At 47.3% G+C, this 23,851-nt stretch overlaps 1 protein-coding gene across 1 annotated transcript in view; it reads left to right on the top strand.

Moving 5' to 3' along the window:
* The first annotated feature begins 1,105 nt into the window (after positions 1–1,105).
* LOC135400514 (uncharacterized) overlaps positions 1,106–23,851 on the top strand; it is a 374,312-nt gene continuing 351,566 nt past the window's right edge. Inside the window, exons 1-4 of the mRNA XM_064632345.1 lie at positions 1,106–1,401; positions 3,417–3,521; positions 14,550–14,737; positions 21,477–21,492. Of these exons, the coding sequence (XP_064488415.1) occupies positions 1,302–1,401; positions 3,417–3,521; positions 14,550–14,737; positions 21,477–21,492 (409 nt within the window). The 5' untranslated portion in view covers positions 1,106–1,301. The remainder of the gene's footprint in view (positions 1,402–3,416; positions 3,522–14,549; positions 14,738–21,476; positions 21,493–23,851) is intronic.

The following is a 23,851-nucleotide window of genomic DNA, read 5'->3' as shown; positions in this document are numbered from 1 at the left end:
GTCGTTTTGGCCATGACTGGTCGTTGCATCCTCCTCTCGATTGTTTCCCACCAGCATGTAACCTGACTGAGAGTTCTTCAACAAGTCCTGCTACCCGCCCCCGTCAACCTCACTATAGACGTGCTGCCAGAAGCTGTGTTCCTCTGATTTTTCCAAGCACTTCGTAAATAACGTCAGTATCTAAATACTGCCCGACATCTAGTAACATACTCTGAGGTACCGTTACGGGTCTGCGATGGTGATTTCACAGAAGTTTATTGATTACAATGAACGACTGAACAAATGAACAATTACAATAAATGCAACACAAGCGCAACTCACTGTTGCATGGAATCACATTTTGGTGGCCACAACACATGCTAACGTAATAAAATTTTAAGGTCATACACTGTAGAGAACATATATCGACCCTGATATCCAAAATCTGACCTTCGATGTACAGGGTGTATGCTATAAAAGGTCGGTGACATTTTCGCGCGTGACACTATACATATTTGAGAGACTGACTTTTGCTGCCATACAGTGAATCACTTATGCCAGAGAAACCTACGAAAAAATTGTGGTTACCATTCACTGCGTAATAAAATAAACACGGCCACGGAAACTTTCGTCTTCATGTGTTTATGCGCAATACCGACGGATGGAGGTGAAAGTTTGCATGGTCATATTTATTCTGTTACACAGTGCTAGGTAACCACAATCGTTCCGTAGGTTCCTCTAGCATAAATTATTCACTTTGAGGCAGAGTAAGTCTTTTCGTGATAGATGTATAGCATCAAGGAGGTATCACTTCTTGCACGAAAATGTGACTGACCTTTTATAGCATACACCCTGTACTTTAGAACCAAACTTCGCATAACGACACCGTACTTGGAGCAATGATAGTATTGCCGAAGCTGCTCTTTACAGGTAAGTTTCCTTTTCTAAGCCTTTGACGTCAGCCAAGTTTGCAACGAGGCAAGGAAGATGATCCATTCCTTTACCTGGCGCGTGCCGTGCGCTACATGTAGTCACGCACACGAGCGCTGTTGTACTGGCGTGATGATCGCACTTTGTACTGACGTGCTCACTGACCTGTTTCCTTTCGTTAAAAAACTTCGTTCTTTATTAAAACGCAACACAACCTGAGTCAGCAAGTACAGAGAACGGATAAGGCACCCTGTTTCGTCCAAAGGATACTGGCACATTGGTAACCAATTATCAAAACGCGATGGCGCGCATGCGCGATGTGTCGAGCATCATCAGTATAAGCAAGCGGAACAACACTCGTAACTGTGCGTTGCTACCACGCGACGAGACAGATGACAATGCTTTTCCCAACCATAGTGACGATGGTGCTGCTTGCTAGCAGCTCTGCGAGACACATTCGAGCAAGGCGAAAGGTGGGACAAGAACTGTGCTGTAAGTGTGGCTTTGTCTCATCTCATTTTTTTTTTGAGACAGGAATATCGGAACCCGTGCACGACACGGAATCTGATCTCTGGGAAGTTGAAGTTGAGCGCTGCGGTGGTGGTGGTGGTGAAAGGGCTTGCCGTTGTCGGCCTCACGTATGTGGGCAACGTCACGACTGACGCCCTGGGGAAATGTGCGTCCTGGGCCGACTTCTAGGGGAACTGTGCCGACATGTGTCTGAAAGCGTCTGAGGAAAACCCAGGAAAAACCCCAGACAGCACAGCCGGCACCGGGATTCGAACCCGGGTACCTCCCAGTCTCGACGTGAGTTGAGCGCTGCAAATAGGCAGATCATTCACCAACCCCCAATTGTAACCTCTTCGACAACTCAAATTCCACGCACCATCAGCAAAACCGAAACCATCGAACACATCCTACGAGAGTGAAGAAATCCTTTCTTGTTGGCCTGAGTCCTTATTCACCTCGAAACGCAAAGAAGACTTAGGTACCGTAATTTTATCGATCACATATCATAAATCACTTGTCAATACCAATTTCGTTCTTAGACACCGTATCAATATCTTGCATGGTGATTAGCAATTAAAGGAGATTTTTCCCGACTTCCCCAGTAGTAGTTTTCCGTATATCTAAAATTTTGCGTGACATCCTCACGTTATCATGAATGATCAAGCGCTCGCCGGGTTGCTTGTCCCTGTGGTTGTACACGGTTCCAGACCTGCAAATTTATCACGCCGTCCTCCATTGCCCGTAGCACAACGGGTGACTTCAATTTGAAAATTCTCGATTAGCTTCATTGTTATTCACCCAATATTTGTTACCCGATACTCGCAATACATCGCAATTCATGATACATCGGTGAAACTTCGAGCACAACCAGAAAATATGTTACGACCATGAATTTGATATCTTAAATGGCCGCCAAACTCCTTTCGGAATTCATTTCAATCAACGTATTCACGATTTTCAAACTGATTTCAAAAATATCTTGCTAGAATCGGGGTTCCGTACCGATATTAGACGTAGGAATAGAGAGTCTTACTTAATTTCTGAGTTCAAGTGCCTAACACCAAATGGTCAGAATCTCAGTCCTGGCTTGTTATACCAGCTGATGTAAATTTAATAGTTCTAATCTACAGTGCGTTTCACGAAAATTCTGTGGCTGAATAATTCGAGAAAAAGTGGCGCCATCGAAGAAATTTCTTTTCGGTAAACATCCTTGGGCCGCCGGCTATGAACTGAGTAGTGAGCCCCTCATTTGCATGCGCTCACTAATAAAATAAACATCTGAACTTTTAAATTTTACTTCGCATGCTCACGGAACCTTCGTTTCACGCATCGGGACCTTCAGCGAAAAATATTGCAAGAAAAAAAAAATTAACGCGTCGACACTCCGTGTTTTTTTTTTTTTTTTTTCGGTTTTCGTTTACATATTTCTTGCGCGAAGCAGTGCACCAATGTGCTTTTTGGATCAGCTATCCGGCGGTGAATTTCGTGTTCATCCGCCTGGTCCACGCGTGGGGGCGACAGAATATTAAGAATCTACTCCACTCACCTTTCTCAATGTAGCCGACCATGTATGGGCGGGACAATGCATTTCTTACAGACTGCTCAGAGGGATGTAACATGACTAAAAATACATCGCATTTTTAGTCATTTTAGTTTTTTTTAAATAGAAATTTTAGTGCGCCTTCAACAACCATGTGCATTAACTTCCCCGTCTGCCACCTTCTCGTACGCCCCTGTCTCTCTGTGATGACTGCGTTATGCCCTGGCAGAGAAACATATCTCTTTCACTGCAGTTGAGATGCTTTACTTCGTTCGCTTTGGTAGGCAGTGTGAAAATTCGCCCGTCTGACAGCTCTCCCCGCTCTTCGCTGCGCCTTGCCAGTAGTAACATGTCTTGTTCGTGCCACCTGTGTACTCACTGTTTTCAGCTCCGAAACACGTGTGTGCGAATACTGTGTTATATCCAATGCTAACCCAGCCACCGCTACGTTTTACAGCTCCTGGCATGTCCCTGTCCAACTTTCGAACGGTGTCCTGTTCTGTAGACCCCTGCGTGTCCTCTCCGGGCGTGGAGTACGTCTTCGAAGCGGAAGTGACGTTCGGTAAGGACACGTGGTTTTTACTATAACGAGTGGCGGTACTCTACACCAGGAGTTCGTTGTAAGGGTATCAGCAACCCGCGCAGTGGAAACGAAAATAAACATGCACGCATCGTTAAAGGAGCAGTGTAACAAACCTCCATATCTACGGGAAGGGAGTTGCCTCAGGACAGAAGCCGCCGATATTTCGAACAGAGACTGTTCTTCTTCTGGGCACCGTCCTTATCATTGGCATGGTATTTAAAGGGTTAGGTGTGACGTGTTTAAAGGTTCATGCGAATTGTGGGTCAACAGCCCGGAGGGAAGAAAGGTTCCGTACGGGCTTCTACGGCCGGAGTGAATGGCTGCTTTGTTAGAGTGTGGAGGGGATTATGTGAACGTAGTGATCTAGGCTACAGACCGGTTACAGAAAAATGGAAGGTTCACGAACACGTGGACGAAACGGGACAACAGGCAAGAATTGGCAAGCATAGCGAAAGGTAAGGAGGTTAGTGATTACGTGGGGAAAATTCCAGAACCAGCAACGGTTTTTTTTTTTTTTTGTAATGCAAAGTTGTGGCATGCAATAAAGAGAGTAGAAAGCAATGGCCATGCAGAACATAACAGATGATAATGGAGGTAGAAGGGAAAAGCATATTTTATTTGTGAAGTGTTTCTAGGGTGCCTTGTGATTTGTTGATACCGGACGGGTGAAGAGCGTTGAACTTGTATATGAGATAAGACTCCTTATCACGTCTGTCACGTGTGGATCTAAACCCGGTTTCTTCTTTCTTTCTTCTTTCTTCCTTCCTACATTCTACCGGTTCGCTGGATTTCTACCCATCTCCATATGTACGGTTTTTTCTCTTTTTTTTCTGTGTGTGCGGCTGCGGCAGGTTTCCATTAACATTAGCCATTCTCCCACAAACACCATGATCGTGAATGACACACCCTTGATCCCGATGGCGTTTTGAGCACGCCCTTCAACTATCGGCGCAGAGAAGTTTGGGAGTCACCGCTCTGGTATTCATTGAACGAACCGTGTCGTGTAAATACTCCCGGGCCGTATTTGCACGTTGGACTGCGTAACGAGGCCTTGCACGTGTAAGGGGCTGTCCGGCATTTATCTCTTCTGATAACGCATGACGAAAACGACACATGTGTTCCAAGTAAGTCCCAGTTTCATTACAATATGACGATGGGTATTGTAGGTAATAAAAACAAAAAAGGAACGGGGGTTTCCACGAAGAGGGTCCACAGTGGCGCCCAGTAGTGAGGTTCTTGCCGCCAATAGTGGGTGGGCCATTAAAGAAGCACGGATGTGGTCCTGTTTGGGTTTTTTGGTTGTGTGGGGTCCGATTTGGTTGTCTTATATGGGTTGTTCTGCAAAAAAATATAGTGCGAAATGTCTGCGAACGAACGACGACTACGGGTGACGTGCAGCGCCTACGCGAGACCTCCGTTCCTTCCCTCGTTGAAAGTAGATGTAAGAAAACGCGGAAAGGACGCCATGGCGTCAGCTAACCCTCTGCACTCTTAAAAGGGATCTCCGGTACATAACGGTCTGAAGGCCAACGTTTGCACGATACGATACCGTTAGCAGTCTGGATTTCGGGAAAAGGTTAGCCAGCTGTAGGACTCGAACCCACATCATCTGGATTACTCTACCAATTGAGCTAAGCCAACACGCCTTCTCAGCGACTTCCAGGGTGCGTCATCTGAAGGGACAAACCAGTCACACACTCTCACTCAACCTCCTTTCACTCAGACTTGTACGTATTTAGAGTATTGTATTTAAGATCCTGTATTTTAAATACTATTTGTGGTATCTTGGTATCTTACTCAATACTTTTTCGGGGGAGTATTTGTGCTCTATTCCAAATACATTTTGCGGTATCTTCTACTCGATACTCTAACTACTTTTTGAATCGCCTCTCAGTTTTCCATTTTCTCTCTTTTTCTTTCCATTGGCATGCTCGCTCTGCCGGAATTTCCATTCCGACCTCGCACGTTGACCTAAATGTTTTTTTTTTTTTTGTTTCGGGAAAATAGGAATTCAAGAGCAAGAGTTTTATAATGAGTGCCCTGTAGCTGCAGCAGAGTTCTGACCTAAATATCCCCTCTGACTCTGCTCTAGCCTTCTAGGACACCCCTGCTTGACAAGCTTCTACTTTTTCAATTTGTAAGGTATATAATGTAATGCTTGTATGTAGTAGGTTGTGTGTATGACATATTGGTCAGTGACCACTGCAAGCCCTGTTGGGTCTTTTGTATTTATGGACATAAAAAAGTCATTCTGCACGAGTTGTCAGTTCGCAGAATGAAGCCAACGAAAGTGGCGCGTTCACTCCCATAGCGAAACCTTCGGACGATTTTCGAATATGCTTCGGAGACTGATAATAATATTTCAGTCAAATGCAAGCTTTGCTTACAACAAGAACATTCTTTCGACCTGGAAGACATCAAACTCACGTGTTTCAAACTCAAACGTGTCTTATATTCACGTTCACGTACTTTTCTACGGCGCCTACCGAAGTATCTCAAATACTTTCGGAAGTATTTGCTACTTTAACTTAATTACTTTCATTTTGAAGTATTTATACTCTATCTTAATTACAATTTTTCGGCAGTATTTACTATCTTATTTTAAATACTTTTTTAGGTATTTTGTACATGTCTGCTTTCGCTCTTACATTTTTGCACACTCATACACACATTCATACGACAGGGACCGACGCAAGCGGAGGGCTGCGCAGACCAGAAATGACCGAAACGACTATAAAAAGCCACAAAACAAATTATGGGGGCACTGTTTTTATTCTGGTTTTTATTCTGGAGCTGAACGTGCGCACGTGTCTCATAAATGAAATTTTTCGCTTGGTCATGATGATGGAACGCGTGGAAAACATGGACGGACGACGTTCGACTAGCAACTCGTTTATTTAAGAACTAAACACTACAGCGGAAAGTCCCGAGGCAGACAGGCGACCTTTGACGAGGACAGTTTCACAAATGTCTGACCAGCATTGTGTGACGACCTTTCATTGTGGCTAGCTCCTACGATTTAGCGTCCGAGCCGGGACGAGCGCCTGCACAAAACACAAATGATCGGCCTTGTCGAGCAGAGGGAAACAGTTAAGGCTAAACCACATGGAGCGATTTTTGAGAGCGGACTCGGCGACGTCACACCAGCAGTGACGACATCCCGGACTATAGAAGCCGCGAGAACACTACCATGTCGCGCACCGAGTACCTAGTCGAGCGAGTCGAATGCATGCTAACACGGCTTTGACAGACACGAAAAAATCAAGCTAAAAGAACTGTAAAGTAAATTGCAACCCAGGGTAACCTGATTTTATGAAAGCCTAGGAAGAAGACACCTCAGATACGAACTATTTCTTTTGGAATCCCTTTCTTCTTTGAATTTCAAAGGTTTTGTAGAGCGAGAAAGGAGGCGACCAGGCTCTACTGAGGTTCATGTGTTTTAATGACGGTTAATGGCGATGAACCGAAAACGAAAGCTCGGGTCCCCCCCCCCCCCCCCCCCCCCCGTGGCGGATGACTAAGCCGGCGAAGGGGGCAGAGGGCAGCGGGAAGGTCGGGCGCCGGAGCCAAGGAAGGCAGGAGGCGGGCCCGAGGCTGCGGGCGGCCCGTAGTGCGCGAGCTGCGGAGCCCAATGTACCCGACGTGAAGGGGGAGATAGGCCGGAGACAGGAGGTGAGCGCGGACGTACGGAGGGCGGTTGAGGCGATACCAGAGGTGCCGACTCCAGGAATGTGGGCTTCAGCCTGTCGATGGCCACAGTGTCGGGTCCCCGCGGAAGATCCAGGCGGAAAAACTTCCCGGCTCGCGAGATGACCCTGTAGGGGCCGTCGTAGGGTGGCTGCAAGCTGGTGCGCAGAGTCCCGGCGGACGAAGACGTGGGTGGCTTGATGAAGGGCGGGGCTCACGAACACGCCTGTTGCGGGACCGGAGCGGGTAGGTGTGGGCTTGAGGTCCTGAAAGAGCTGGCGGAGACGGTCGATGTATGAGGAAGGGTCGGGCACGAGCGGAGCCGAGGGGGTGAAGAATGCCCCGGGAAGGCGGAGCGGGCAGCCGTAGACCATGTGGGCCGTGCTGCAGTCGACCTGGCGGATCGCGGCGCGAAGGCCAAGCAGGACGAAGGGAAGACGCTCGGACCATGTTGTGTCGCCGTGGTCAGTGGCGCGGAGGGAAACCTTGAGCTACCGATGAAGGCGCTCGACCAGGCCATTGGCAGCCGGCAGGTAGGCCGTGGTTCGGATGTGATGGGTTCCGAGGGCGCTGCACAGGTGACGGAAGAGGGCCGATTCAAACTGGCGTCCTCTGTCCGTGGTGACAGTGGACGGGACGCCGAATCGGGAAATCCAAGAGAAGAGGAATGCGTGGGCCACCGTCTCTGCTGTGATGTCAGGAATCGGAGTTACCTCCGGCCAGCGGGTAAAGCGGTCGATGCAGGAGAGCAGGTAGCGGTAGCCCTTGGCCGGAGGAAGCGGGCCGACCAAGTCGATGTGCACCTGGTCGAAACGAGCATCTGGGGGAAGGAACCGCGATGGAGGCGAGATGCTGTGGCGGTGGAATTTGGACCGCCTGCAGGCAAGGCAGGCGCGCGCCCAGGCACGGACATCGGCATTCATGCGAGGCCATATGTAGCGCTCAGCGACGATCTTTTGCGTTCCGCGCACGCCAGGGTGGGACATCGAGTGGAGAGCGTTGAAAACAGGCCGGCGAGGTCGCGCATGCGGCGCAGTAGCTGTGTAGGCCGTCGATCGCCGAGCTCTTCACTGTTAAGAAGCTGCTACAAAAGTCGCTCCTCAGGAGCAGACGTACGGCGAATCAACTCGTCCCTTAAGGTGTCATAGGGCAACTCGGCGTGAGGATGGATGATTAGATCGCGGACTTCCGCCGCAGCTTCGGGACGAAGGTTTGCGATGACGTAGCCAAACCTTGATGACTGAGATGTGATGCGTCGTCCGTCGAAGAGAACCTCCGCCTGCGCGAACCACAGCTGGGGGTCTGAGATGAAGAAAGGCGGCAGGCGGAGCGGTGCCACAGTAGCTTCAAGCGGTGGAAGTGGCGGTGGCCGGTTGGGAGGCGAAGGGCTGGTGGAGTGCTGGTCACCGTTCATGATGGTGGAACGTTGGAACGCACGTTCGGGTCACCAGTTGTAGAGCGAGAAAGGAGGCGACCAGGCTCTACTGAGGTTGATGGGTTTTAATGACGGTTAATGGCGATGAACCGAAAACGAAGGCTCGGGTCAGCGCGCTGTGCTGCGCGTAACCGATGGCGGTGCTGGCGATCAGGATGACGCTGCTGCTACAGTTTCATTCGGACGCAAGGCTGAGTACTCCGTAAGCAACAGCACAGGCTTGGGTGGTGTGGGCTATGGCTAGTCTCGCCTTTCCCATCCGCGTCCCGGTCTGTGGCGTGACCGTAATGGCCGGAATGAAATATTTTGGGGTACACGCCGTGTGATGTCGCATTTATCAAACCAGAATGCTCTCAAGCCACTGACAGTCCAGCAGTCACGCCGGCAAAGCTTTTGTTCTTACGAGGGCACGGTACGAGGGCACGGTACGAGCGCACAAGGGAGACACAGCACGACACGATGACATTCGCAGAGTCGTCGACGGAGGATGAATAGCCGTCATCGCCTTCACCTGGCCGCGTGGAAAACGATTTTTATATGTAATGAAAATGATGAGAGCCTCACAGCGGAAATATGGTATTACTTCTTCAGTTCAGGTGTACTTACGGCAAATGCGTGCCGATGCCGACGGCAGACAAACGCTATATATATAACTACCACTATATATATATACAGGGTGTCCACGCTAAGTGTGAACTGATTTTTTAAAAATATATCAATCACTTTTTCCGAGATGAAATCAATTGCAATATAGCATATGCTGAAGGGCACTCCCTAGGGGGGCATTAACAGACTCCTAAGGCAATGTCTTAATTAACTTTCAATAATTAACTTTTTAATTATAAAAGCTACGAAGTTGCACCAATGAGAACATCTGATCTCTTCGGTCACCAGATACCAAAACCGTTTTCAGAACAAAAATCCGTTCGGTAGATCGTCCGCAAAAAATTCGTGAAGGAACGCCATTTTTTTTCTTTATTTGGTTTATTGCGCATCTTCAAAGAAGCGGCTTTCCTTTACCCCCGGTGTGAGAGAGTGAAAGAGCACAGTGCCGCCACATGCGTCGAAGATTAGCTTTAACTTGCGGAATCAAAACAAAAACACAAATCTATCGGGTGACTCTATCGCGACTGCCCTTATCTTGGGCTGCATTTTCTGTTTTCTTTTAATCTTTCTCCAGGACGCAAGAGGGGATAGTGTGCTCTTTCATCCTCTCGTATTGGTGGCGAAGGAAAGACGCGTCTCTAGATATGCGCAATGAATAAAATAAAGAAAAAAATGGCGTTCCTTCACGAATTTTTTGCGGACGATCTATCGAACGGATTTTTGTTCTGAAAACGGCTTTGGTATATGGTGACCGAAGAGATCAGATGTTCTCATTGGAGCAACTTCGTAGCTTTTATAATTAAAAAGTTAATTATTGAAAGTTAATTAAGACATTGCCTTAGGAGGCTGTTAATCCCTCCATAGGGAGTGCCCTTCAGCATATGCTATATTGCAATTGATTTCATCTCGGAAAAAGTGATTGATATATTTTTTAAAAATCTGTTCACACTTAGCGTCGACACCCTGTATATTATTCCTGTGTACCGACAAATACATACGTCGCGGGCCCTGGTGCTTGCAGCGTCAGACGTCGCCAGGAGAAACACTGCTGTCGTGGCATCAGGCGTTGAACATTCATTGCCCGAGTTACACACTAACATAGCCAAATAGTGTCATAAGACCACCACAATTTATGGTCAACTTAACAATCATCGAGATTCAAGAAGAACAATCAACAGCTAAACGAGAATTGGCCGACGCAGACTACAAAATAATGTGGACAACGCAGACACGCAAGTATGAGTTCATCCGTGTTCGGCGGCTTTTGTTTTGTCACCATATAGTGCATCAGCTTTATCCACCATATAGTGACCGACAACGCCGGTTAAGTTTGCGTCCGCCGACACATCAGCGTGCACTGAAACAACATGTGACTATCGTAAATTTTAGCTGACTATAAAATGCACATGTCGCGCGCGGGAAACTGCCAACGGCAGACTGTGACTACCCAGCCATAATATTGCAAGTACACAACTATGTAACCTACATGCCGCCCTGCTGAGCCAAATGGCTGCTAAAATATGCCTTTCGTTCGCTAAGACGGCTTGGACACATATCGAAAACCCCTGAATTTGAGTGGTCAAATAGTGATGTTATGTTCTTAATCGCGCCATATCATCTTATGAAGCAACATTTTCCTTGGTTTTCCTTCTTTCCAGACAAGTTCAGACAAGTTCAGACAAGAAAAGTTCGAGAGCGGGGGTTTCACGACAGGAATATCGAGGTCCTCCCTTATTCATGGCTTGAGAGTACACGTCAAGAGATCCATCGAGTCAAGAGATCCACCGATGAATCTCTTGACCCGTTGGATCTATTTTTATACTTTTATATATTTTTAGAGAGACTATTTTTATGGTTAGCGTGGGCTACGTACACTCACGTTGGGTGAGCCGGCCGCTGTTTCAAACACGCTGATTATTCAAACACTTCTCGTATCACAGCAGGCTCGTGGTCGAAGAGCCAAGTCGCTGTTGTGGACAGACGTTCTACATGGCGGAATCGTCTGACCATGGACTCTCCCAGGTTACTAAAGATAGCTTCATATGCCCGAACATCTGTTTATTATTTATTTACTTTTTGTGTTTTTTTTTTGTATCAAGGTTTCCCTTAATTTTTCCAGCCGTCCACAAAAGGACAAAGACAAAGCACTTTGCGGCTGTGCCCATTATAATTGGTAACAAACTTCAGTTCTGGCATAACGTGGGGACGGCTGCGCCAATGGACACAAAAGTACAAAAACAACTCTGAGTCCAGCAGTATACCCAGCATTTTGGGGTTGAGGTCAATGAACGTGACAGGTCAATGTTGATTTGAAAGCACAGTCAGACAGTATTTTCCCGCACGGTCAGTAAAAGAATAGAATAACGTGATAAGGGTGGGTGCCAATCAAAAGAACGCGACAAGGATGCGGCCTACGATTCTTTGTAAGTTGAGCTCAATATTCTTGGTAACGAACATCCGTTCTGGCATAGCGTGGTACGGCGCTAGGGGCAATGGACATAAACGTGCAAAGGCAAAAGGGGGACTCGCCGCCGTAACCTACAGCACAACCTCAGGATTTTTGCTCGCTTACTTTTTTGTTCGTGTGCGTGCGTGGTACGAAGAGAGAAAACACCGAAAAGTCTTCGCTGTTACCGGTCATATTACTTCCTAACTTAATACTACGTACAGCGCAATCGTTCTGCAACGAACATGGTAAGGGATAGACTTTCTTTTCTGTCGGGAATCCTGACCAGTATGACGCTTTGACTGGTTGGATCTCTTGACTCGCCTGTCACGTGACCGGTTGGATCTCCTGACCCGATGGATCTCTTGACCGGGTTGGAACTCTTGACGCTTTGGATCTTTTGACTCGCCGGTCACGTGACTCGTTGGATCTCCTGACTCGATGGATCTTGCAATGCGTGCGCAAGGAGCCCTAGGATTTCCTGAAGTCTTGTATTCGCCATTACAGAAGCTGCTACTGCTGAATAAGAAAAGAAAAGCAGCTCTGCACGTGCTTCCTAAATAACAACACGTTTATTGATGTCGGCCGACATTGCTTAACACCAAACCATGGTTGTAGAGTGACCACGATCACTCCACCTTTCCGAAAGTGCGGCGTTGGTGGCGCCCCTTCCGGCATGTCCTGACTGTTACTTTGCGTTCTGGTCTCTGGTGTCGCACCGGATGATCATGACCCGAATGCCTGCAAACAGAGCCGTTTATAGGGAGAGTTTGGCCATTAGAAGGAGCCTGCACGCCATTGCGGGACGTAACGGCTAAACGATCTCCCTCGCCGTGCTCTATTGTTATGAGCACGGCGTCTCTATGACCGTTATTGTCCCGTCGTCGTGCGTTCGCCGACGCCATATTGATGCTGGTGGCTGTGTACGATGCGAAGAGAGGACACGTGCCTACATCGTCCTTCCAAAGCCATTCCCCCTTGAAATATTTCAGTTTGGCAACAAAACCCTCCTTATCACAGGCGGCTGTGGGTCACAAGCCGGTTATTCCGGTTGATTACATTCGGTGCGACAACAAAAATGTCTACCTGCTGACGGATAGCCTCAAAATGGCACGCACCAGATGTGTGATAAGCAGATTTTGCTTGGATTCATGCTTTTTGGGCGGGGCAACGACGACTTGCGAAAATAGGTGATGTGAAAATGGATTTCAACCACGAGGCGGCAAAACACCAGATAATGGCCTGACTCTCCCTACGAATCGTCTGCCTGCAAGGTCTCCGTGGAAACAAAGAGAGCGGCGTGGCTCACTGGGGTGACACAAGCCCGCCATTGTTGTAACTACCTTCAAGAGGGTGTCTTTGGCAAAACTGCCATCTTGTCCTGGTCGCACGTTATAGCAAACGTCATTTTGAGGTGACGTGACTTTGTTTACATGTCGTTTTGCCGCTTACCGACATATCTCCGTCGTCATCAAGCCAAGAGATGAACATATTTTGCCAGCGTAAACTATGCGGTGCTTCTTCCGCAACATGGTAGCCATTTCTAATTAGTTTAAGTGCATCGCATCAGCTCAGTGAGTCTTAACGGGCGGTCGTCATCACATCTTTGGAAGTCATCAACAATACGAGGCCTTATGTTTTCAAAACTGCGCGTTTTAGTGCGAGATTACCGCATAAAAATAATTACCGTGATCGAAAGGCATCTAAAACGTCGCGCAGAAACAACAACCGCATTGTTTACAAACGGTTTGGCCGCCGATCACGGGCGCCGCCTTCTCTAAGGTCACGTGTGCCTTGACGTTTGCTGTGACGTGCGACCAGGACCCAGCACGCTTTCGTCTACGGAGCGATACATTGAGTGCCACCCCTGTGGCGTGGCTGCCCTTCGCGCCACGGGAAATAGGGAAATTGCGGAAACTGCGTCGCGCAGGTTCACACTAGTTGTCGCTCCGTGTGGTACGCACTTTAGGGCTGGCGTTCAAGGGAGTTCGTTTCTTCGCCATGTATGGCCAGCTACTCAGTACTTTGGTCATTCTCCGTGCTTTAGATTCATTCTTCCTACAATAGGAATCTACATGTCATATTTGTTTGTAGACTCCGGCTCGATGTTGCTTTCACCTCGCAATTCAACTGTATGATCCGATGCTGTGACACGGGCCTCTGTTCCACCTGCGGTGTCGTGGCGACCGCCCAGCACATCCTTAAGGAATGTTCACTCTACTGCCCGCAATGGCGGACATTATGTGGTGAGCTGGCCCACATCAGCAAGAGGCTGCTCACTTTAGCTGCACTCATTGGCCCTTATGAAGATCCTGGGCTCCATGGTCGGGTTCTTCACCTGTTTATGGACTTCCTGTCGTCCACTGGATTGCTTCAGACGCTTTAGTTCTTTCTTGTGTTTTCATCCTTCCTTCATCATCTTCACATAATGTTCCCGTGCAATGTGGTAGGGTGCCGCACCACCGCTGTGAAACACCCCATGTCATCGTCATCATTTAGTGTTGTTGTATTCATATTTGTTCAAGGAAGATATCATTGAGAAGAGGGACTGTTTTTCTGGCCTAAAAACGGTTTCTTCTTGAAATGTCGGTGGCTCTCACTGTAATGTTCTGCTATATCGGTTGGCTGGATCTTTAATTTTTTTACACGTCAAGTTAGGCAACTTTCTCCGGCCACTGTACGTGAGAGATAATTACTTCAAGATTCATGTGCTATGCCAGTGAGCAACATGTTGTACGAGTTAATCTGCGTAAATCAAATAATTGTGTGTGTTATTTTTGTTGTTGTTGTTTTTGCTTTCGGTCACTCATTCTGTGCGTGCTTTTCCCTGCAGATAAGTCTTCGCAAGAGCTACTCGCAGTGGTGACTCACCTGGTAGTAGAAAACTACGATGTGGAAATCCTCCATGTGGAATTTTATGATGCATGTGAACGCGTCTTCTCATGTCCTGTTGCCGCAAACACGCCACAAGTCGTCAACGTTACTTACACCGTTCCAGATCTGGAAGCCCTCACTGCCCCGGTAAGAGTGTTGTCGAGTTCAGTCTCTGTTCTAGGTTATGCCCGATTATAATTAGAAGCCATTGTAGACGACGTCTATTCTTTTACTGTGACGGTATTCGCAGCTTCGGAGTCTTCCGAAGGAGCCTGGAGGGACGAGAGAAAAACTTAGAGCTATATATCCTGGAATTGAAATTCGGGAAAAAGTACGGGTGCAGCGCCCAATCCTGTTATGGCGTTGTCTCGTGAGCCAGGAAAGCTGCTTCCCTCATCTGCTAATCTGTGACGTCATAATGTGTGTTGACAATAGTGAGCTTTCTGTTTTTTACAGACTTGGAAGGAGTTACTTGAAAAAGTAACTAAGCTCCATTTCCGACACACATACAAGTAACTAATTTACAGGTACATTTACACAACACAAATAGTAACTAGTTCAGATACAGCTCAAATCATCATTATTTACTGTACAGCTACTTTCCAAAATAGCAGAATTAAGGAAACTCCAGTTCAAAAATTTTTACTCGAAATTCTCTGCTAGTGCAACGTGATCTCCCTTGTGTAGGTTGTACCAGAGTAACATTCCGCGAGGTACATCAAATACGGGGTGCCGTGTGGTGAGTTTTCATCGCACGCTAAAGAGCCCTCAGGTGGGCAAAAGCAATCCACCGACCGACCGCTGTGGCGGTTATTATAGGCGGTTATAATTATTAACTAGAGTAACAGGCACCGCTCCAAGGTTTTCACAGTAAGACTGCCCCGCTTTACTTCAACACATCCCTACAAACGCCGAACAACTACTGTTACCAATCCCTACCAATGTTCAACTGTGGCAATGCAGGACCAACGTTTCTTTTCGCTTTGGATCTCCGATGTTTCTCCTCACTCCTTTCCTGTCATCAGAGAGCGATAATCTTTTACATTGTAACGATAGGACAATTAACTATAATGCGAACAGCTTGCGATGTTAGAGTGGCAGCGTGGTGTGTGTTTCGAGGATGTGGATTTCTGTGAGATCAGGAATTTCGCAATCGGGAATACTGAGGCCCTCCCAAATAATTATACACTGTGAAAAAAAAAAAAAAAAGGGTGGCGTCACGACTCCCTTAAGGGAGTAAATGGCTTGTCCCAAGGAACACTCCCTTTTGGAGTAAAAGTTACACCCCCTAAGGGGAGTAACACGCTACTCCATTTGCGGGGTGTAACCGTGACACCCATATTGCAGTAGCTGTACCAACACCACCAAGCGGGGTCAGGCAGATGATGTCCTGAAGACCTCTTTCGGCATGGTCCAAAGGGAGTTCTCTTAATACCGGGTAAGGTATGAACACTGCCTCCGCTGTGGGAGCACGGAAAAAATGGTGTCGTCACAACTCCTTTAGGGGAGTAAAAGGCTTGCTCCGTAGAACACCCCCTTTACCCCATTTTCCAGGAGTAACCATGACACCAGTTATACAGGCATCATGCTGACACCATGAAACAGATTTATGCCGGAGTCTCTGCAGCTGCTTTGGAATCATCTGTGAAATTTCTGATTTCGGAATATCTGTGCATCCGCTTATAAGCAACTCGCCATAGCATATACTCGATGGGGATGGGAAAAGCTGTGCGTAAAAGAGGAAGGGAAGTGTTATGACAGTGTACAAAAGGTGTGTGTGTGTGGGGGGGGGGGGCGGTGATATCTCCATCTAAGAAATTCGGTAGTCCCGAGCTTCCCTCAGTAACCTTCATTGTGAAATACTATCGAACGCGGTAAACTTCGGGATAAGCATTCGACGTAATTAGTGTGTCAGAAGGTCACATTTCACGATGTGCTTTCACGTAACGGTGAGAACTTCACCAGCTGAGAGCCTTAGTGCAAAACCATGGAATATATAACAAGAATGATGCAATATATGGATGGCTGCGCTGTAGTACACAAGTTTATAACTCAAAAGTGGAGGAGGGTGATGTCACACATCACTTGTCTATTAAAATTTGGCCGGCAAGAGGGAGTACCTATTTGCAGTGATGGAGTAACATGGTAAACGCAGGAAGAAAGGGGGCGTAAGCAACTGACAGGGGGAGTGGAAGTGGAGTAAATGTGGGAAGTTACTCCCTCGTTACTCCTTTTTTTTCTGAGAGCGCAGCAGTGACACTACCCTATGGATCCCCATTAATGCAGTGAAATGGAGGAGTTGATAAAATGCCCTGTGGGGATGTAACTGTCATGCCATGCAGAGCTTCTGGCTTACGTTTCGGCAATGTTTGCGGACGGGTTTCTGCAAATTTCCCTGATTACATCGGTGTTCATTTACAAATTAAACTGATATCAGGCCAAAGGACTAATTAATTGCTGATATCAGGTCCCACTCTCACCCCAGACAGGGCATGCTGCCCATGAAAAAAATACTTACGGAGCCCCTGGAAAACTTGAAGCAAAGTGTCTCCGCAATCACAGGGAGTGTTAAGCGTTGTCGGGACGGAGTAAGCAGTTTAGAGTCGAAGTACAGGGGAGTGGAAGTATAGTGCATGGGAGTGACTTCCAAGTGGGGAGGGTAACAGGAACAAAATGGAGTAGCCAACTTATAGGGGGAGTAAGAACTCTAGGCAAAGGAGTAAGTTCCAAGTGTGGGGAGTAACACAGCAAAATGGAGTAAGAGGGGGGGAGTAATAATTATGGGCAACGGAGTAAATTTCGAATGTGGGGAGTAACAGAAATTAAATGGAGTAACTTATATGAAAGGGGGAGTAAAAGTGAGGAGTTACTCCCCCGTTACTCCCTTTTTTTTCAGAGTACCCTGTGAATAAGAACCACTTGTTGTATGACGTAGCCTACAGCATTGCAAAATACTTGCTATTCCAAATAGTTGAATAAAAAGTACACGCGCTATTTAATGCAGGCGCCGGTACGCTGTGCACGATTTGAAAGTGCTCCCAGTTCTGATTCAACCTTCTATCTTGATAGTAATCTCCCCGTACACTCTTAAAAATGAGCTTCACCGCATAGCACGTTCCTAGCAAATCATCATCTCGAATGATATCGTCATCTGCCCTGGTTTGTTGAAAACGGGGGCGTACGCCTTTTTTGTGACAATTATGAACAGCATATGTGTCACAAAAAAGGCGTACGCCCCCTATTTTCAACAAATCGGGGCAGATAACGATATCATTCGAGATGATGGTTGGCTAGGAGCGTGCTATGAGTTGAAGTTCATTTTTAAGAGTGTAGGTCACACAGCTAACAGTGCAAAATTTTGCTAAAATAACTCTAGACGAACAAATTTGAACACTCGGTTATGACCAAGCAAAAGAGTGTAGTATAGTAGACGACAAAGGAATACGCTTATTTGTGTGACGTCACAATTCTAGCTTACCCTGCCTTGGAGCAGAGTCGATAAGTGTTATTACCAGAGTTAATCCTGTGTCACGCCATCGTTATCACTCCGGGGCGACTCACTAAGAAAAGTCGACGCAATTAAGCTGACCGGGTGAATGACAACAGTCGGTAATTTTGGTCCTCTGTATGCGGTGGAGAGTGAAGAGCCAGAAATCAAGCTAACAGCTAGAATATCTTACTATGACAGGTGAACATATAACATGAAGCCAAGCAAGTCGCGATACGTACCTCTTTTCCAACGGTGTGGCCTTCTTTGAAGCTCTTGACGGTCCTGTGACGCTACTGCCGGCGATGACTTGATGGCCCTCCCTCCACGCTGTCGCTTTCAACACACAAACACAACACCGGTGCGGGCGTTTTGTCTCAGTTCATCGCACTTGCCGTCCCCACAGTTCTTACTCGCCAGCCCGAAGTGGGCACAACCGTCTCAACACTGTGGCTGCATCTCGCTAAAGCTGGATTCGCACATGCGTTTTTTGAACGCGTTTCGCGTTCGCGGCGCCGCGAAACGCGAGCGTTTCCAGCCGCTTTTCGAGAACCGCTCCGTGCTGCAGCTTCGGAGGGCAGAAACGCGAACGCTTTTCATCCAGCCAATCGGAGCGCTCGGAGGAGTGAGGTGGCTTCCTTTTGGCGCCGGCGGGCAATGGCGGGCCTCCCGATACCGCGCTGGGATCTTTTGTCATTTGTGCGTGTGTATGTGTTTGGTGCCGCCGCGTGAGTAAGTTCCTTGTCACCAATAGCTGTTTGGTGTCTGAGCTGTCAACGATGAGCTGGGAATTTGCGCAAACAACGGAATCGACGAAAATAAATACGACTTGTGTGTGACCGTGTTTTGGTCGTCGGTAGGTAAATATGTGTCTCGCTTTTTCTGCCGTTCTTTCTCTGTATTGTGTCGCGTTTGTCGTTCCAACGATTGATAATTCCAGCGGAAATGCTTCACGATAATTATAAAATGGAGAACATGCTTCACAATGTAAATTTTGAGGAAGAGAGCTGGAAGTGGCGGTACGATCTTGACATAGCAACAAGAACGAAGCCCGTTTTCAGGATGGCGATTCGGCTATGTGTGACAGGCCCCTCTCGGCGGCGCCGCGAACGCTGAGGCGGCGCCGCTTTTTGAAACGCATGTGTGAATGAGCCTTAATTGCGACTAACCACCGACCGTCTTCAACCCGGCGGTTCCTTTGTGTCCCCATTTCCCTCAGACGTCTGGTGTTTCGCGAGTCTTTCGCGTTTCCTGTTTGTGCCTTTGCTTCTCCCCTTGCATTGAGCCTGGTAATTCTCGCGCCTCCCGTTTCATATTTTTGGACAGAATTATTGCACGCGAAACTTCGACAGTGCTCTTCGAACCACAAACCTTACCACGTTCAACCCCAGAACCCCGTGAATCCGACACCACTGGTATGTAGGTCTTCCCAAACGGCCTCCCACATACAGTGACATCGGCGGGTTCCCTAAATTTATGGGCGCCGAAAGGACAGATGCTCGGGCAATTCGGTTACTGGCAGTATAGGTTATGCCACCCTGGCTACTTTTCGCAGTAGAGTTATGTCCTCATTTCGGCTATCCTGGCCTACACTGAATACTTTCGGCCCACTTACGTTTCGGGCCCTTGGCCAACATAGGCAGCCCATATTGGACCAATATTGGTAACCCTAGCAGCCCATATGGGTCCAATATTGGACTAATATTGGCGTGCTGCTTGGGTTCGTAAAGCTGTAAAATATGATTTGAGTACTGAGTACTGGCTAACGCAACACACTGGAATACACGCGATTTTAAATTCTTGCGCGGGGATATGTGCGCGCGAAGTCATGACACAACACTGTTACGTTACGAGGGCGTTCCCACTCACCGCCTTGCCATTCGAGGCCACGCGGACGTCTCTCAGCCACCTCGGCTCCCACGTGACCATCACAGTCTGAATGTCATGCAACGTCACGCGAGCGGATGTGAGGCTCTGCATTTTTCTCCTCGTTCACTGGATGCACTCCCGCTACAAGTTCTCACGGCAAAACACTAATAACTTTGAAAATACGACGATTTTGAGCAAAACGTCTGACAGGACGGTTGTCTGTAGTAGAATATTTCATTGAATTATCGTAAGAAGCAAATAATATCTGAGTATTGCTTTAAATGTGTAACCTACTATTACATTTCCTGCAATGTAATGAGACGTGCTAGAAAGCGGGAAGGTGTCAACATGCATAAGTCGGCGCTCGCGGGACAGCCAGTGTAAGACAGCCAGGTGGACTTTTCGGTACATCTAGCATCACGTAACTCCACAACACAGGCTCCAACTAAAGACAATTTATTCGGGGAAAGTACTGAGGTGCCTGACGTCACCTGACATCGTTAGTGTATGGTATATCCTTGTGCTGCTGACTCGTGCTCATTCACTTCAGTCTGCTGACTGATTCACAGTTACCATCGTCTCTGGCTGATATCTCTGGGTGCTCACGCTCGCGCGCACAGCGTTGCCTGCGATCCCCATTTACCGTCTCATTTTACAGACCTCTAGCACGTCAAGAGTGTGAAGAGCATGATATGAGGAGAATTGAACTCACGTGAAGGGGATTAGGTGAGGAAAGGTGTTTAAGCTAAAGTGAAATAAAAATGAAGCCAAGCCACAGGTTGTGATGTAAGGTATACAGCGGTGGTATATTGGGGAATAAACTGCTGATGTGGCATCAGGCTCTCAGTTCATGGAGCGTGAACGTTACTCAAGTTCGCTCACGATTAGGTTACCTAAAGCGCTAACCGCATACGACGAATTCTCGACGGAAAAACGGCCACCGTCACCGTTTTTCCGGTGAGCCGACGCGAGCAATGGGAACTTCACCGATTTCTCGACGAGAGCGGTGGACAGAAAAATTCGGCGAAGAACGGAAGCGGCCGCTCGACGGCAGCCAATAGGACCGCTCCGCGCGCTGTCGTTCCACGAGTGGATGTGCCGGACCAGTGGCGGGCATTTCGGATGCCCGTATGGCTAACCTGGGAAGTGGGAAGGATGCTGTCGTCCGCTCGCTGCTGTCTGAGGGCGCTTTTGTAGCGCTTGCTTCGAGAATATGCATTGACCGCAAGAACTATTCTGTGTGTCACTATAACTTTTCTATGTGTAGCAAAATATTTATCAGTTAATTTGAAGTCAAAATTTAACACGGACTAACGAAACGCCCGCTAGGAAAGCCACCGTCCGCCGCAGTGGAAATCTGTGCATGCGGTTCTTCCCGCCGTTTTTCCATCGAGTTGTCGTGCCGGTGGGGAAGTTGGCCGTTTTTTCGTCGAGAAATCGTCGTATGCGGTTACCGCTTAATACGAGCATCGTTTCAGTTCACACGTGCTCAGCTTATTCGCCCACTGGGGCCAAAGAGTTTGACCAAAGACCAAAGTGTTTGTGGGGAACCATGAAGAAGAAGTGGGATGCGTTCGGTTCACTATGGACTATGTTCCCCGTGTTGTGGGATCGACTCCATGATGTGACTGCATGCCAAAGTGACTACGGAGACTACAGAACTTACGATGACGCATTGTGAATCAAGGACGCCAAAGGGCACACATTTCCGCTGTTTCGCCTGCCATAATCTGATAAGGAATGGCGACACTGCTGATGACCCACGAGTATTGTGCATGATGCTAATCTGCTCGTAATGGTAACTATCTATAACGGCCGAGAAATAAAATTGCTTCTTGCTGCCAAATTGTTTCGTCTTATTTCCTCTCCCGCACTCTTTATTTTCTTTCTGCCTGCCACTAAGAGGTCGAAATCATGAGGATATAATCTAGGAGGAAGTACCCTCTCTCTCTCACACACGGATAAACACGTGACTGCCTGCTCACGCGGGATCGAAATGGTCGGTCACATCGTCTTACGGCCGGTCATACGGGTATAATTCACTACCTCTTGCCATGTCATAAAATAAATCGTACAAAAGGACTCGCTTGCTTCGTAGTTTTGCTTCGCCGACAGTTGGTAATTAAGCGAGAGGGATCATAAAGGGGAGCTTGGAAGGGCACCTCTGGAAATCCCCAAAATAATAACAACAACAATAACAGCGTGAAATTGAAATGAGCCGAACGAGAGGGTGATCTGTACCTCTTGGTTTTAGCTAGTCAAGTGTTCCATTTTTTTCAATTTCTTAGCATCCAAAGAACCTGTGGTCAGACGATACCACATTTAGGGTGTAATAAATGTCGCCAGGTGGCTGTTCAAACCATTGCCAATTTGTGGCCAGTTTTGTACGCAATGGACTTGTACAGCTCCGGTCAACCATAATAATAACACTTGAAAAAAATCGGTCTGATTTCGCTGCGCGATAACAGCCACCCTAGAGTCACTGGGAGAATGTTGAGCGAACGAAATCATTGCGATAAACTAACAGACATTTTTTTAAATTTTACAGCATCATTTTGCTCAAGAATTTAACAGAATAATTTTGTTCAGTTAAAGTTTCCTCACGGCCCCAAGGGTTGCTGTAATCGCGCTCGGGAACGAGACCACGTGTTTTCTGGTGTTGTTATTAAGTTTGACCAGAGTTGTACGCTTTCGTCCTCGTCTGCAGAGTGCTCCCGATGTCTCCGAACGCTGTCCATACCAGTCGTGGGGGTTGAAAACCGCGCATACGATTTAGATCCGGGCCCAGGTCCACGGGAGAGGCATGATGATTTGATTTTAATTTGATTGGATGCTAATTAATCGGTTCCGATTCTCGTACACACTACAACGAACGATCGAAAATTATATAATATTCGAACGCTGAGCGATGGAGGACATAACGGGGATCTTGTTAATAGATAAATGCGTAGCATGAGATGTTATTCAAGAAACCGAAAGAACCAAGCCATATTATTTATCGTTGCTAACAAAATCCGTACCTTATTATATTCATCGCGGCTCAGAGAGCACCTGCCCCACCATGCCACTATACTGGTATATGCAAGGTATCACCTTTATTAGATACAGATTTGTATGAAATGACACCAGGACAGATACCACATGCAAACAACGCTATATTGGTTTCTAGTTTCAGCGTATTAGACTCCAATTTGCTTATATTGGTGCACCATACTGACTTTCAATTACAATATATTTGAGCCCAGTGCACCGATACTTGGTCCCAATTACAATATCCTGCTAGTATATAGGTCACTATTGGTTTTCAATTAAAACACGTTGCAGTTCAATGAGCCAATACTGGTTTCCAGTTACAATATACTGCACAAGTGGTATTTTCTATTCTCTCGCCCAGAATCGTTGTCGGCATTTTTTTCTATTTGTGCTCCTTCAAATGCACGAGATCCGTAGTAACTACGGTCTTATAGTGCGGAAGCTGTTGCACGCTCGGCGCTGCAAGGCTGTGACTCCCTCGATTTTGAAAGAAGAGTGAAGTAATATCAATGATGGATATTAAACCGGATATTGCTTCATATAACACGGTTTCCCCGTTGGTGTTATCACAGAAATATTGGCGCAGAATGGGCTTGCCAATATGGAGCCTGGTTGCACTCCCCATATTGGTCCAATATTGGCAGCCCATATTGGACCAATATTGGCAACCCTGGCAGCCCATATGGGTCCAATATTGGACCAATATTGGCGTGCTGCTTGGGACGATAGCCACGGGGTAGCGAACACAAAATGTAGCATGATCGCACAAAATGTAGCAGCAAAAGATCGATAGCTATGTCTTTCTCCGCACAGATCGGGACACTAACATATAAATTGAACGCCATATAAAAATGTCCCGCATAAAAACGCCT

This window comes from Ornithodoros turicata, chromosome 7, assembly GCF_037126465.1.
Source record: "Ornithodoros turicata isolate Travis chromosome 7, ASM3712646v1, whole genome shotgun sequence".
Taxonomy (NCBI): Eukaryota; Metazoa; Arthropoda; class Arachnida; order Ixodida; family Argasidae; genus Ornithodoros; species Ornithodoros turicata.
This window is presented reverse-complemented; position numbering and strand designations above follow the sequence as displayed.